The sequence below is a fragment of the Drosophila kikkawai genome, chromosome 2L (assembly GCF_030179895.1).
Source record: "Drosophila kikkawai strain 14028-0561.14 chromosome 2L, DkikHiC1v2, whole genome shotgun sequence".
NCBI lineage: Eukaryota > Metazoa > Arthropoda > Insecta > Diptera > Drosophilidae > Drosophila > Drosophila kikkawai.
Genome location: NC_091728.1, coordinates 21,133,606 through 21,148,749, shown reverse-complemented (window position 1 = coordinate 21,148,749; position 15,144 = coordinate 21,133,606). Strand labels below are relative to the sequence as shown.

The 15,144-nt window shown below is 38.6% G+C and overlaps 2 protein-coding genes across 3 annotated transcripts in view; both read left to right on the top strand.

The window, feature by feature from the left end:
- Window positions 1-15,144, top strand: part of LOC108072835 (zinc finger protein 30 homolog) — a 104,415-nt gene that overhangs the window by 39,093 nt on the left and 50,178 nt on the right. The gene's annotated exons all lie outside the window — the stretch shown is intronic.
- The window catches only part of Pvf3 (PDGF- and VEGF-related factor 3), a 68,770-nt gene continuing 60,701 nt past the window's right edge, over window positions 7,076-15,144 (top strand). The window contains exon 1 of one of the 2 annotated variants that reach the window (XM_017164160.3): window positions 7,076-8,809. In XM_017164160.3, the coding sequence (XP_017019649.1) occupies window positions 7,559-8,809 (1,251 nt within the window). In that variant the 5' untranslated portion in view covers window positions 7,076-7,558. The remainder of the gene's footprint in view (window positions 8,810-15,144) is intronic. The other variant, XM_017164162.3, reaches the window with a different exon arrangement.

The following is a 15,144-nucleotide window of genomic DNA, read 5'->3' as shown; positions in this document are numbered from 1 at the left end:
CGAGTAAATTTTTAAAAAATTCAAAATATATTAAATAATAATAATATATTTTAATATTTCTTTTATAGAAGTTTTTTTTAAGGAAATAGTATCGGAAATATTATAATATATAATTTCCTCATTACCTTAATTAAAGAAATTAATTTTAAATATTTTCTATAAGCATATAATTGATATATTTTCTAATAAAATTGTGTAAATAAATAGCACTTAATTAACATTTAAAATATGCATCGCATAGAATCTACTCTGCCTTGTGCATTTGGCTCTTCAATATTTGTCTGAAGTATTTCTCAGATTCTATAAATATAATTTCCCAGCAACCAGTTGCCAGAGCTTTTCCTTTATTCCCCATTGTAGGTCGAGTGTGTCGGGTCCACGGGCCGCCTCACGCTGCTCTTTCATCATACGTGTTCATTCATAAAAATTGTATATTTATTTGCATGCACAACCAGGCGAAAAGGCACCGAAAAGCCGAGCCAGCTTGCCGCTGCTATTCGACTGTTTTTCTGCCCACCTTCTTGCCCATTTCCCGCCACCGGATTTCCCATTCTGACCTTGAGCTACGGCGCGCACACACAGCTGGGCCTCCTCAGTTAGTATCTTGGCTTTGCCAAGGGAGCTTCCCTGCTACTGTTTTAATATTCCTTTAAGATACGAGAGAGTTCTTGGATTCTGTGTGTGTGGCCATTTGAGCGATTCCTTCGCTTTTTATTATGTTCTTCTCTCTTTTTTTTCGGGTCGTTTATGGCTGGCGGTTATTTGTAGCCACCTACGTGACTAGGCCTTCTCCTTGACGGAGCCCCTCCCCCCTCAGTCTTTGACTAGGGCAACAAGTGTGTCCAAGTCAAACTTCAAAGTTGCCATGGGAACACTCTGGCGGCGCATTCACTTTAAGGCTCAGTTTTCCGTCCTTGCAAAGTTTTCGGCTTAAGAGTTCACAAAGTCTGATTTAAGCGAAATTTTTCCGTTGCCATTTATGATGGGGCTTCTTTAGTTAGTTGGCTTAAGTTCTTCGTTGACTCCTTAAGTTGTGTCTTTCAATGTGGCATTTTTTGTGAGCGACATCCATGAAAATATTTGCTTTAAACGGTTGCCTTAATGGTTTAAGGTTTGGTTATGCAAAGGGAATTTTCTAAGGCTTTAATTGGGCTAAATTCATTAAAGTCTTATGAATTAATAAGTTAATCTGTGTAGCAGATGATTGAAAATTCAATTACAGCAAATAATTGTGAAGCTTAAATTCAAGAGACATTTACCTTGATGCATTGCAATGATGATGAAGTCTTTGTTCTTGGTTTTTTTTTTAATTATTTAGCAAAATATATCCTATATTATTCGCAGTTTATTGATTTTCCCTATAACTAATTTTCTCTTATATAAAAAGACAGCTTCGTATGTCAAAACATGTTTTCCAAATAATTAAAAACTCTTAATTTTATCAAAATTCACACTTACTCAAAGTTTTTAAGCTGGCAAAAGAATTTGTTTTTACTTTTCCCAGGACATTGACACTTGTTGATAATCTTTTTTATGACTCTTTTTCCCTCGTGACTCATCCTGGTTGACTCGTCTTAACTCAACTGATAATATTTGAGATGTTTTCCTGACTTTCCCATGGCCTGTTAACTTGCCCCTTTTGGACTCTTCGAAAGAGTGCGGAATTGTTTGCCTCGGTGGCCAGAACTTCCGTTTAGTATGGACCACCTTCCTCAGCTCCATTCATCTTCTCCATCATCATCATCAATGGCTGCATATTGTATGGTCTATTCCCTATTCCATCCGCCTTCACTGGCGTTAAACATTTCAACTTAAGCTTAGGGGGGGAAAACAAGGAAAACGAGGAAAACACTCTAGTAGACACAAAGCGGCGCCTTCTTTTCTGGCCAAACAAAAGGGGCCTATAACCCAGAAAGCAACGAGCAAAAAAAGAATGGTAACAGAATCCGAGAGGGTGGAGAGGATGAGGCCAAAACATGCGACACGAGCTGAGGATGCCCAAGACAATGGAGAAAAGAAAAAATGCGTTAAAATTACACTGCAAAAATATAGAACTTTAGAAAAAATAAATAAAAAAGATATCGAGAATTATTTTAGAGGAAGAACCTATATAATTTTTATTTGAAAATTTGAAAACAATCTAAGACTAAATCTATCTAAAATGGAACCTTCTTAACATCGAACTAAAAAGGTATTTTATATTTTTCCACATTTTTTATTCTCAGTGTTTACAAAAGGAAGCTGCGGAAGCCCAAGAAAGCGTCTGCCTTCTGGTGTTGTTAACAAGCCAGCAACAACCTACACAGCCACAGCAGCCACTGCGGCACTAAAAAAAAAAAAAAATAGGAAGGAAAACTGTAACCCTACGGATATCGTCCTGTATAACGGAAAGCCAGACATATTTTTTCACAGATTTTAACGAGGCAAAGGAGACAGGAGATGATGGCAACTCGTCTTCAATGGCAACGGCATTTCTCTAGCTCCTGGAAGGAATATTCCCATATCCACATATACGCATGTATATCCCAGTTCCTTGTTGCCTGTGGGGGCGGTGTAAAGTGGGCGTGGCAAAGTGCGAGCTGGCAACTTTGTGCGTTCTTGTATACGTTTGGGGTTATATTTGTCATAAAAGTGGCTACAAAGTGTGCCAGGTGAAGACTGATAGGCAACTAAATGCGGTTGGGGGAAATTGAGACAATGGGGGGTACCGTACCGCCATAAATTGTGGTATCGTGTATTATTTCAAGGGAAATACTCCTTTGTTGCAGGATGATTGACAGCCATTGAAGTGGGGTTTGAAAATAAATGAATTTCTGGATAATATTGTTTACAAAGCCCTGATTTAATAGAGTTAAGTATGAGAAGGTTTGTCAGGGTTTTTGAAAGATATTTTCAATTAATATAAATTAATTTAGATGATAGCGGTTTTTGAATAATATATAATATATATTATTGTTAAATTGTAACTAAAATGTTTTACTTTATATGCATAAAGTTTGTTTTTAAAATGAAGTCAACGAATAGCTTTCTCACCTCAGTTGTACTCTGAATATCACTTCCTCTAATGGATGCTATTATTATAGCCACTCCAAGTTACAAATTCCAGTTATCTGTGGAGCACAAGGTGTTTCCTTGGCCCCTTCGCCTCGTTGTGGCCCAATTTAGGTGCCTTTAGTTGCTTGGCCATTTTATTCCCTCGGCAATCGCTTACTTAGTCTGTTTGCTCAGAATTCCTGCACACACACAGACTACTATACTAACTGGCCCAACTGGTAAAGATATCAAGTTGAAAATTGCTGGGGACACGCCCCCAAAACACGACGCCCCTCCCGGAAAATAGCTTCATGCTCGCATCGCAGTTTTGTATCTGTATCTTATAGATGGCCCCGGCAGCTAAGCCAAAAGAAATTCATCCATTACAATCACAGGAACAACGGGGAAAACAATTTGAGCCAATAAGTTGCCACACCCATCAACTGCCGCCCACTTTTCCTCGCTGTTTCCCCTGCTGTTGCTCTACTCTGTGTATCGCTCTTGACTTTGCTAGCTTTTTTCTTTTCTATTTTCCTCTGTTTTTGTTTTTCCTGGAAGTTTATTGGCATTTAACCTGCAGCCCCGCCCACTTTGTCCGCCCCCGCTTGCTGATTGATTAGGTCGATCGGGAAATGCTAATTACTGTCTGGCCCCAAGGGCTATGGATTTTCCTCTTTTGGGGAAATGCAATTAAATTTGTTTAATTTTGTCGCTTAGGAAAAATGCACAATTAAAAGTTTGTTTAATTGAATTTCAATTTAAATTTGGAAGCAATTTGTACTGTTTTATGTTTATCTTCTTAAAATCAATTATTTAATTAAAAGAATGCTGTTTAATTACTAAAATAAATAATGTAATATTATATTTTATTGATTAACCCATTAACCCTACTTAAAAGTTTCCTCTTCATTTATTTATAGTTTTTAAAAAGATTTATTTATTAACCTTTTGATGCTGGCCAAAATTAATTTTAAAGAAACAATTTTTATTTTCATTGGCGTTGGGAAAACTTTACGGGCAAAACAATTAAAAGAAAAGAAAATACGACAACATGGAAAAGTTTTGCATGGGCTAAGGGGGGTGGAGAGAGTTTTTCGCTGCTGCTGGGTGGCTTTTAATGCTGTTAACCCATGATTGTCCCACCATGAACTTTGGGCCGCGTCCGCAGGAAAATCAAGTCAAGCATTTTAGTCAACCTAATTAGCAACTTGATGATTTTTTAACGCTCTATCGAGCACTGGCAATGATTTCATTAGCTCTGGGAAAAGGGTTGGAAAATGCCAGGAACGTGGGTGGAAAAGTGTGGGTGTTGCAGTGCAAATTGCCTCATGATTATTAAATTGCCTCTTGCTACGGCGTGGATTTAGTTTTTGGGAGTCGCTACCGAAAACTTGTTGAGAAGTTGAGAATGTTGCAAATTAGTTGGCTTAACTTGGCTTAGGGGTTTAACCCATGGATGTGGGGGGTAGAGCGGTGTTTTAGGTGTTATATGAGAACATTCTGGGGGAATGTTGTGCATAATTTAATATGAGTTTTATTAGGCAACATAATTGCGGTGGGAAAAGTGCATTACAGTTGAGCATGGATGGGAAATAAGATCTTTTAATCATTCTTTTTCCCTTTGCAATGTAATGGGTTATATATATTTTTACCCATTTCCATTAGAAAATCTTCCCCATACAAGAAACAGAACTGATATTGTTTTTTACCCTAAGAAATCTTAAATGAAGCGTAAAATTCAACACCTAATATACGTTTTATGGTCTCAGTCAGCTTTATAGCTTATCACCTACCGTAGCTCACCCCGAGACAACACACACACAAAATGCTCAACAATGATATAACAATCTTTACAATCTACAAACGAAAGAAAACGAAACTTGTTTGCCTTGGAGCTTATAAAAATCAAACAAGAAAGGCCACAGGCAACAGCATTTCAAAGATCAAAAGAGGAGGGAATAGATATTATGAAGAAGGGGAATTCAAGGGGACTTTAAAGAAGTTAGGGAACAAGTTACCCTACACGACTATCTATCAGCCATAATTCGTTATAATCAGGCATCTCAAATTTAGTGGGAAACTCACAAATCTCTTATTGATCGCCTCACAAATCCTATTTGCACGCCCAGCCAGGAAAAATCAATTTTCCAAAAAGAAAAATACATATACATATGAGAGAATCATAAAATGTTTTTAAGTCTTAATTTGAGGCCTCAACCCTTCTGTCGTTTTCCTCTTTTATCATCGATCAGTCTTAGCCTGAGCCACTTTTTTATGATCATGCTAAGAAGTTTGCTTCCTTCGGTGACTCACTAGGTGGAACCTTTTTTTTCAATTTTATTTCTGTACGTTTCGTTTAATGGCAATTAGTTGGAAAATTTGTTCTTGATTGCTACTTCTTGCTCTTCTGGTGGCCGCTGCTCAAGGATATTAAATTCTGGTCTTCCTGGAAATCACACATTCTGTGGTTCCAAAACAGAAACGAGGACTGAAGATGTGTATTTGAGGTGGAAATAATACACAATCTCATTATTATTATTATGTAATGAATGTCTGTGCAACTGCCCACACGAAAGGCGGAAAATCAGCAGCCAACGCACAGCAATCATCGGCGGTTGAGAACTCGAGAAGAAGTTCTCAGGCGACAGGGGAAAACTTACGAGACATGGGCGTATGGCCGAAGCTGTTGATGTGGTTTCAAGATGAAGATGACTGCTACAGTGACAGAAATAACAATTCTACAAGTTAAATAAAGGTCAAATACTATGTTTTATTTAATGATGGGTGATATTTCTTTGTTTTTCTTAAATGATATCTTAAATATTAGTTTTAATTTGTAATTTAATATAAATTTTCTTAAATTTTTATGTTTTTTAACACATTTTTCCTTAGTGCTTAGGTTTCTTTCAGGTTGCAGCCTCCGTAGATTGTGTGGGAGATTGCTGACATTTTATTTTATGATGCTACATGCACAATGTCCAACTGAAATTACATTTTCCTCTGTGAACTGGTTAAACCAATGATTTTCCAGGCTGATCGCTGGGATTTACTGCTAAAATGTTGTTTAGATTTTCATGATTTCCTCTAAACACCAAATGTGGCTGGCAACATGTTTCATAAGCCTTATGCGCTCTCTTGTGGATGGCAACATTTGTTGCTAGTGTAATTTGTTGCTCGAGCTCTAATAACTTTCCACACTTTCCACTTTCCAGCGTATCCGCTCTATAGTGTCTAAAATGCTTATTTTTTCTTTTAAACAAACTAATTTCCAGTTTAATTGGTTGGATTTAATAAAAGTTACAAAGATATTTGAGATACCCCCAAACTCCAATTGTTGCTGGCAACATGATGCCCACTGCTAATGCTCTCTCTTGTGGATCGCAACATTTGTTGCTAGTGTAATTTGTTGCTCGCGGTGGCGGCGTTCTCAACATTTTCCACCGGTCGCGCATCTGCCTCAGAATCCAATCCATCGAGATCCCGTGTGTCAGTCGTTATCTGTAAGTCGTCGGGAATTGTCCGCAAATCTTTGCATTTACCTAAAAAAAAAACCATCTATGCGATACCGCCATCTGGCCAAGTGAATCAAAACAAACAAGCCGCTGCACAAACAACAAGCCGTGTACCAGAAATATATATACATATAAGTATATCGGAGTATATATACTCGAAAGTGCGTGAGTGGCTTTTGTGGGTGTGTTTTTCTTGCCTTTGGCATCGCGTCAAAAGTCGCGCGGATTTTGCGGAAGATTAACGTTGCCATAAATTGGTAAAATCATAATCTCATTTTAATTAATCAAAGTTTGTGAAGGAAACTAATTGTAATTCTTAACAACATATTTGTGTCATAAATAAAAAAATATTTAATTGTAAACTGTGTGAAAGTAAAAGAAAATTAAATTACAAAAAAGAAACAAAAGTGTTATTAAAACAAAATAAATGTGAAATTTCTTCGATTAAAAATATAAAAAAAGAATAACAAGTTATCTGAACAAATAAAAATCTATAAAAAAATAATTAAATTAAGTAATCTCATTGTTTTTTAATAATACAAATAAATCTCTACCACAATCTCTGTCAATATTGCTCCATAAATAAAAAAAACTTGTGTCTGCAACACAGAAAAACATATATAAAATCCCAAAAAATAAACAGAACATTTCTCAATGAATTATTTTAGTAAATCATTAAAATCCCCCGCATGTGATTCCATATCAGATAAAAAGCTACAAATAAAAAAGAAAATATAATAAATACAATTCAAGTATAATTACCATTTAAATATCCGCTCAAGTGAACAATTAAAATTCCTTTTAAAATATATTAAAAAAGAATATCTTAAATTGTCAACAAGTGTCAAAATATGATGAGCATAATTTATTGCTAATTGGGCAGACAAAAGGAACGGCGAAACGAGACAAACGACAAAGAAAAGTGCACAATAAACGCGTGTGAGAGTCCGGAAAACAAAGAACAGAGAGAATTTTTCTCAAACGACGGAATAAAAAACGCGAAAAACACAGCTATGAGTTCCCCGAGGGGAAAGCTAATATTGCCCAAAATGATTGGGCTGCTGCTGCTGTTGCTGGTGCCCCTAAGTGGGGCCAACTCGAGTGTTCCAAAAGGAGCAGCCATAATGACCACAACGGCTCCGGCTTCTTCAGGTCACCGCAGTCCCCATCAGCAGTTGAGATTGCAGCAACTGCAGGAAGCCCAGCAATTGGAGGCCCATCAGCAGCACCATCATCATTTGCGGCACGAGCAGCACGTGCGTGCCGAACTGGAGGGCAATCATCAGCCGCCTGAGATCGGAGCAGCAGGAGGAGCCCCGAAATCCTTCGATCCCCATTTGCCCATGCAGCAGCACCACTTGCGTCACCACAATCGCCACCACATGAGCTGGGAGCAGAGGGTCTTCCCCTCCCTGCGCCATCAGCAGCACCGCCTGTCCATTGCCACCAGTACCCCCAGGAATATAGTGACCTCCGAGGCGCTCACAACCAGTCATCATGGCCTGGTCTCGAATCACACTCGCTACTTCGACAGGGAAGGTATATATCCCTCCTGGGCCGAGCCCCGTTCCACCCGCGGCCCCAACTGGCGGCAGGAACTGGATACCAGTGGCTCCGACGAGGACAGCGATGAGGATGATGACGACGACGAGGACTACGAGTACGACGATGAGGCCAATTCCAATGCCGTCGACGAGGAGCTGGCGCGGCAAATGCCCAGATACTCGCTGTTCACCCAGAAACGACCTCTCATCGAATCGAAAGATCTGGAATACGATGGCTACGATCAGACGGATGAGTTGGACATGGATTTGAACAAGAATCACAATAGTAATAAGCATCCCAGTGTGGCCAATCCGCATGACAAGGCAGCTGGCAAACGCAATATTTTCGACTGGCTATTCAAACAGGACAAGGAGAAGGAAGTTGTTAAGAAACCACACACCACAAGGGCCTCCACAACAACAACAACCACCACCTCAACCACGACGACCATCAAGCCCATGGTGCGCACTGAGAGGCCCAAGCTGCAATTGATAGATGCCAATCTGCAGATTGATCAGAGGAACAACGACGGTGGGGTGGAGGATTACTCCAACGAGGACTCCGACTCTGACTCCGAGTCGGAGGAGGGTTTCTCCAACGAGCAGTGGAATAAGATCGAGCACGAGCACCATTTGAAGCAGCAGCGACACCAGAAGGAGCTGCTGGCGCTGCGCGAGAAAAGCAGGAATACGCCGCTCATCAGAAACATTGATAATGAGGTGAGTCCGGCGGCATTGCGCCCATTGTTCTGGACAAACTTTGCTGATAAGGCCTCCGTCGATTTCATTATGATGTCATTAGCTATTGTTGTTGCTCTGACATTGCTCCACTCCGGACACAGGAGCGGTTTCAAGGGGCTGGCCCTGATAAGAGATTCTCTTTATAAACCGAACGTAGTGTGTTTATTCTATGGCAAAACTGTAGGCCACAAATGACCAACAGATTTTTGGGGCCAATTCGCATTTCGGGTTTTGGTTTCACGTTTGATTTTCATGACGGCGGTTAGTCACGCAGTAAATCCATGGGTAAACATATAGATATATAGCTGTTAAAGTGCACTGGAATATAATGACTGCAATTGAAAAAAATATTTAGAAAGATAAGTAAAGATCTTTACATAATAAAAATATTTATTAAAAATATCTAACTTGAATTTGGGGAATTTATTTCCACAAAATTTATCTTCTGTAAAGATTTCATGTTTCCAAATATTTTAACACCCATTTTCTCTCACTGTACTGCCTCTATACACCTCGCTATAACGCACTGACCATGGCTAATGCCGTTTGCATTTTGGCTTACAACAAAAGCAGATATGTTTTGCTTTACTCTCGTGTTTTGGTGCTCATGTCAAATATTTACACACGGTGGGGGAAAGGCCAAAAAGGGGGAGGGTTTTGTAAAGGGGGGTGGTTCTACTATGGAGAGCGAAAGGCAGGGGGGCAAAAGGATATAGCAGCTGCTTTTGGCCAAGTTTGCAGTTTTACGCTGACCATTCGCCCCATTCGTCCAACCATTGCGGCTTTTGGCTAATTGAAACCAGCGAACACAACAACAATTTACACCAACAAAAGTCAACAAAAAAGTACACCAACAGCAACTACAATTAATTTGTTGCATTCGATTTGCACTTTTTGACTGCCATTTCATTTTGTTTGCTTTTAGCTGTCTGTTGACAGAGGTTTCACATTTTATTTTTACCCATTTCTGTCCCTGTTAATTGCATTTTCATGCGTTTCTTTGATCCGCGGCCCCTCAGGTCACTGGACCACCCCCCTCAATGTAATTACCTTAAAAAAAAGGACCAATTAAATTAGCCCCAAGGCAAATAATGTTGGTTGGCTTTGGCGGGTAAATTAAACTTTTCGTACTAGCTATGTTTTCCCTTGTTTTTAGTGTTCTTTTTTTTATTTTTATTGGTTCAGGATTTGGATTTTAGGGCAGGCAAATGGCAGGTAGTTTTCGTTGAAATGAGCTTTTGGGCCTTTAATGTCCTTTAGCTATCGATTGTAGCTAAGTAGATGTAAAATAATGAAAGAGAACAAGTTAAAATTAATTTATTTACTACAACTTTTTAGCTTCAGATTGATTAAAATTCTATTCATTGTATTAAAATGTATATGACTTTTAAAGCTTACACAAAAAAGATTAAACTATAATCCTAATGTGCAGATAAGCCACTTAACGTTTACCCTTTTACAAAGCTTTACATTTTCCCCATAAATCCCATGTTCAATATGTAAAAACTCATTCAAAATAATAATAATAATAAATTATAATCAAAAATTTAAATTTATATTAAGTGAGCAACAAGCCTTAACAATTGTGTGTGTGTGCTCGAAATGTGTTTGTGAAATGCACTCGAAATATTGTTAACAGCTAAATAAACACTCGGCTAAAACAACCGGCTTAATAGGAGCAACAATAATTACAAGGTGCAAAAACAACACCAACACCGAGCAGCTGTGTGTAAAACAACATAAAACAAAAGTTGAACAACAACAAAAAACGGAGGGGGAGTTTTTCGAGGTGAGGTGAAAGGTGGTGGGGCGCCAGGTGAATTGGCGCTGAGCCATCAAAATAACATGGCGCTTGTCCTGCCCATTTTTCCGACCCATTTTCCCCGCCCAATTTCCCTTCCCCTCCTCCCTTGGCGTTTTCAGAACAATACAATTAACACATGTCTGCGGATGACGACGGCTACTCGCCAGGATGTGTGTTTCTTTTCACCTTTCCCCCGTCCGCTTGGCAGCACATCCTTCCTTCCTTCCTTCCGTTGGTCCTTCCGCCTCCCAAAGCCCAATGCCCAATGACATGCTAAATGGGAGCGCTCGGCCACATTCCAAATGGATGTCCATAGCACATAGCCATGTTAACATGCCACCGACTCACTGCTGCTTACTCGGCTTGCCTTCCATTTAATTGGCAGCTTTTTTAAGTTTTCTACTTGTTTCATTTCGTTTTGGTTTGGAAGTATATTTTATTTTTGGTTTGCCAGTTAATTAACAACCTCTTCATCGGCATGGTTGTGAATGAGCTTTTTAATTAACATTTGAGCCTTACAGTACAGAAAAAAGGCAGCTTGAATGCAGCTTCCTTTGCTTAAGTAATTAAAGTTCCAAGAAATTAAAATTGTACTTTGTTTTTGGTAGAATAAAGCCCCTGCAATTTCCTGATTAGAAATATAACAACATTCTGAGGCATAAAATATTAGTTTAGTCATAATTCCGCATTTCCCAAAATAATCTACTCCAAGTGCAAAAACACATCTGTTTAGTGCTTTTCCGCACTTGTCCAAATACAATTAAATATTTAAGAGATCACCAGAGAGAATCAAATCCCATCTCTGCGTGTTTGTTGAAAAATGCTTAACATGAAATCCTTGTAATCCTTTAAACCAGTTCCGTTCCATTCGAGTTTGTTTGAGTGCAGCAAACCGAAAACAGGGAAAAAGTTATTTCCAATTCAAATACAAACTTTTGTATTTTTATTTTCTGGCTTGTAGCTTACGCCTTTCGGGCTTGATACAGGTGTTGGGCAAATACATTTTTTTGTTGGCCATTTACCAAGCAATTGGTTCAGTTTTTTATTTTTTTTGGGCGTAACTGTAGTTGAAGGTTGCTGACTGAGTTGCTAAGACCTTGAATGGTTTTCCTACGGAACTTTCCCAAACTCTAATGCACATCCCTCATTTGCACGTAGACAGGCATTCCAGGATATCAGGATACCACCTCCTTTCTTTCCAAAAGCTGTCATACACACAAATGCTGTCACTTTCCTCCCAGCTTTTCCAGTTTTTCCCATCTTCTGTTGTTGCACTTCATGTCATCTTCGGTCTTTTTTGCTCTAAGCAAGCTTTTAGTCTGCTTTTTGTGAATGTATTTTTCTATCCTGCCTACTGGCTTGTTTTTCTTCCTGTTTCGGTTGCTTCCTTCCTTTATTTTAGCACTTTTTTCTTCGGAAAAGTGAAAAAGAGACCCCATAGCAAGCTTAGCCTTTGTACGACGAAATGTCAGAGGCGGTTAAGGAATGACAACAGAAGCCACATATACAAGCTCTAGAGTTCATCGCTTACCACCCGCCGGGGCGCCGGGGGGCCTGAAGGTTGTCGCTGTGCGGTTGCAACGACCTTGAAGCTCACAAGCAGCGGGAGCCCGAGTGGTAACAATTATGGTGGCTCGTTGACAAAACGAGGCAGGGAATTGGAATACCACTCAAAAGTAGATGGTTGGCGGCAGGAAAATAATTATAGTCAAGCATGATTAAAAAGTAGGACAGAAAAGTCAATAGATGGCTAAAATGTGAGCAATTTTGTTCTGAGAAAAATATATATTAAATCAAAATATATTTTCTAGACTTATGTAGTCTTAACTTTTCCTCACAAAATGTATTTTAAAACTTCAATATTGGTTTGACAAAATGTTTACTTATTTCAAAGGAAAACCAACTCAAACAGGTTAACCTTTTCAACAAGTAACTACTATATTTACTTTTACAATGAATTGCAATGGTTGCGAAATTCAAATCCCTTTCGCTTGCTAGTTAAAATGTTGAAAGACTGTCAGCAGTTATTATGTGCATATGCAGCCTAAAATCAGCAGCAAACTGACATAACAATTTCAGGTCTCAAAACCAACAATATTTACAGGAGTGCAGCATCAACAAGTAAATAAAAATGTGAAAAAACATTCCATAAATTTTAGGGGCCTAGCAAAGTTTTCCAACAACCAGGTCCAGCTGGCATTTGTTATCCTTAAAATTGAAAGCCAGCTATTGTTTATTACTTTTTTCTCCCACAAACTGAAGATTCCTTTTTCAAAATATCCTTCCTTCTTTTTCTGACAGCCTTTCCTGCCTTTAGTTGATGCTTTTCGTTCAGTAATTACTCTCTCGAAGACGTATCAGAAATTTCTTGATTACTTTTTTTTTTAGATTTTTCCTTCTGGCCGTTTGCTGTGGATGACTTTTTGCAGCTAATTTCCACTCACATTTCATACATTTTCCTTTTTGGCCTGCTATTGGCAGTGCAATTTCTGTCCACTTCTCTCCTTTTTCTCCATGTTTATATTTTTCTCCTGTTTCGGTTGCTGTTTTTTCTCTTGCCAGCGGCATTCATTAGTTGCTTTCGCCCCCCCTGTGAGTATATCATTGGAAAGAATTTTCCGCATTTCCCATAGAAAAATACTTGACTGCCGCTCTCTAGCTCGTTGAGTTTCCATTCATTCGGCGCTGCCTTCCTTGGACATTTTCCATTGCACAACTTTGAGCTTATTGTCTCCAGATTGCTTTGGCACTCGCTTGTTGTTTTCCAGCGATTTTTATTTTTGTTTCGGTGTTTTTTTGGGCGACTTTTTAAGCCTTCGCGGGGTCTTGACTTGTGCTTCGGTTGCTGCTGCTGCTGTGCTACCCATAATTTATAGCAGCTTCTAATATAAATTTCAAGAAATTATTTTCCCTCTCTCTTCGGGAACCGAAAAAAGCAATATAAATTCTCGCAACTAATTGGCAATGTTTCTGTCGTCTTTTTTGCGTGGTTCACTTGGGTGTGGGTTATGTGGAGCGGGGAGTTTCAATGACTTTATTTTATTACTCTGTTAAGATTACACATGAGCAGGGCCTCCATTCTGTTCCCCTAAACCCCCTCTATCTTTCTCTTTAAATGTTTCTTTTGTGCCACACATGCTGCTGTGGAAATTCTTGGAAAGCCGCAAAATCTGTTAGCGGCTTCGTCACTTTATAAATCATACCAAATATACAAACAGTGGGGGGTGAAATATAAGTAGTTATTTTAATTACAATGAGAGTTATTAATAAATTTAAAATATTTATAAATGTTATGGGGCCTTAAAGAGTGTTTTTTTTTAAATAAAATTATATATTATATTTTCTGTAGATATTCAAAAGACTCCTAGTCTTGCGACCTCAACTGTGTGCCTGCATAGAAAAGGGCCAGAATGAGGGGGAAATTTAGGGAGCGTCGAGAGCAGTTTGTTAGTTAATCTGACAGAAAGCGGTTTGTCAGTGGCAGAATGATATGTATCTTTGTATCTTTGTATCTGTTGAATGCATTCGCAGTTCGCTTTGTTTGCTCCACGAAACCGAAATCATTCACAGCACTCGTCCGTCTACCCATCTCTCTCTGGGCGTATCTACCCATCTCTTTCCCCGTGTGTGTGTGTACATTTTAGTAACTAACCGAAGACACATGTGATGAGATGCCGACTTTGTGATTGATTTCGATGATGATGAGCTTGACGAAGAATTCATTGTAATTCATTGAAATGCAAGGCTGATCCGCCGGCTTAGCCCATGGGCTTTGGTTTGGGGTCAAGGTGGTGCGTCTTGGTGCGTTCGCAGTACAGTTAGAACTCTATTACGATCTGCGATCACGTTTGGCATGATTCAAGCTGCAAACAAAGGCATAAATATTTTATTACGTGACGGGGAAAACTTAAATGTTCTTGGTGGGATACAAGAGAGAGACATTTGGTTTATGGTTAATGTCAATCGTCTGTGTGGATGGAGTTATGCCAGCTGCACTTGCCATATAACTTTACAAGTTTGACCCAAATCGGTGTGTCAGAGAATAACTTTATTGAAGTGGTGAATTTTGTGAAATGTTGGGGTTGGGTTTGGAGTCAAAGGAGTTTATCTTTGAGGATTATGTAAGAATTTATTATAGGAAATATTTTATTTAAATTTTGAATATCCTTATGAAAAAGACTGAGGAGTTAGCTAAGGGATACTGATGACAATTTAAAAGCTAATATAATTATAGAAATTAATACAATTTAAAATCACTTAACTAATTCATTCCCTTGTTTTCTCTAAAAGTCTTTGATTTATGTTATTGCTTCATTGATTGCATTTAATTTTTACGAGAGGGTCAAATCATTTAGATATTTTAAATAGGCAATTCGATTGAATACTGCCCTCATAAAACCTAATGGAAATTCATTAGCCTTACAATTTATGACCTAAACTAATCAACCCTAAATGTTTTCAATGAATCAAAGCTAAGCTTACCATAAGTACTATTATCATAAATCTCAAT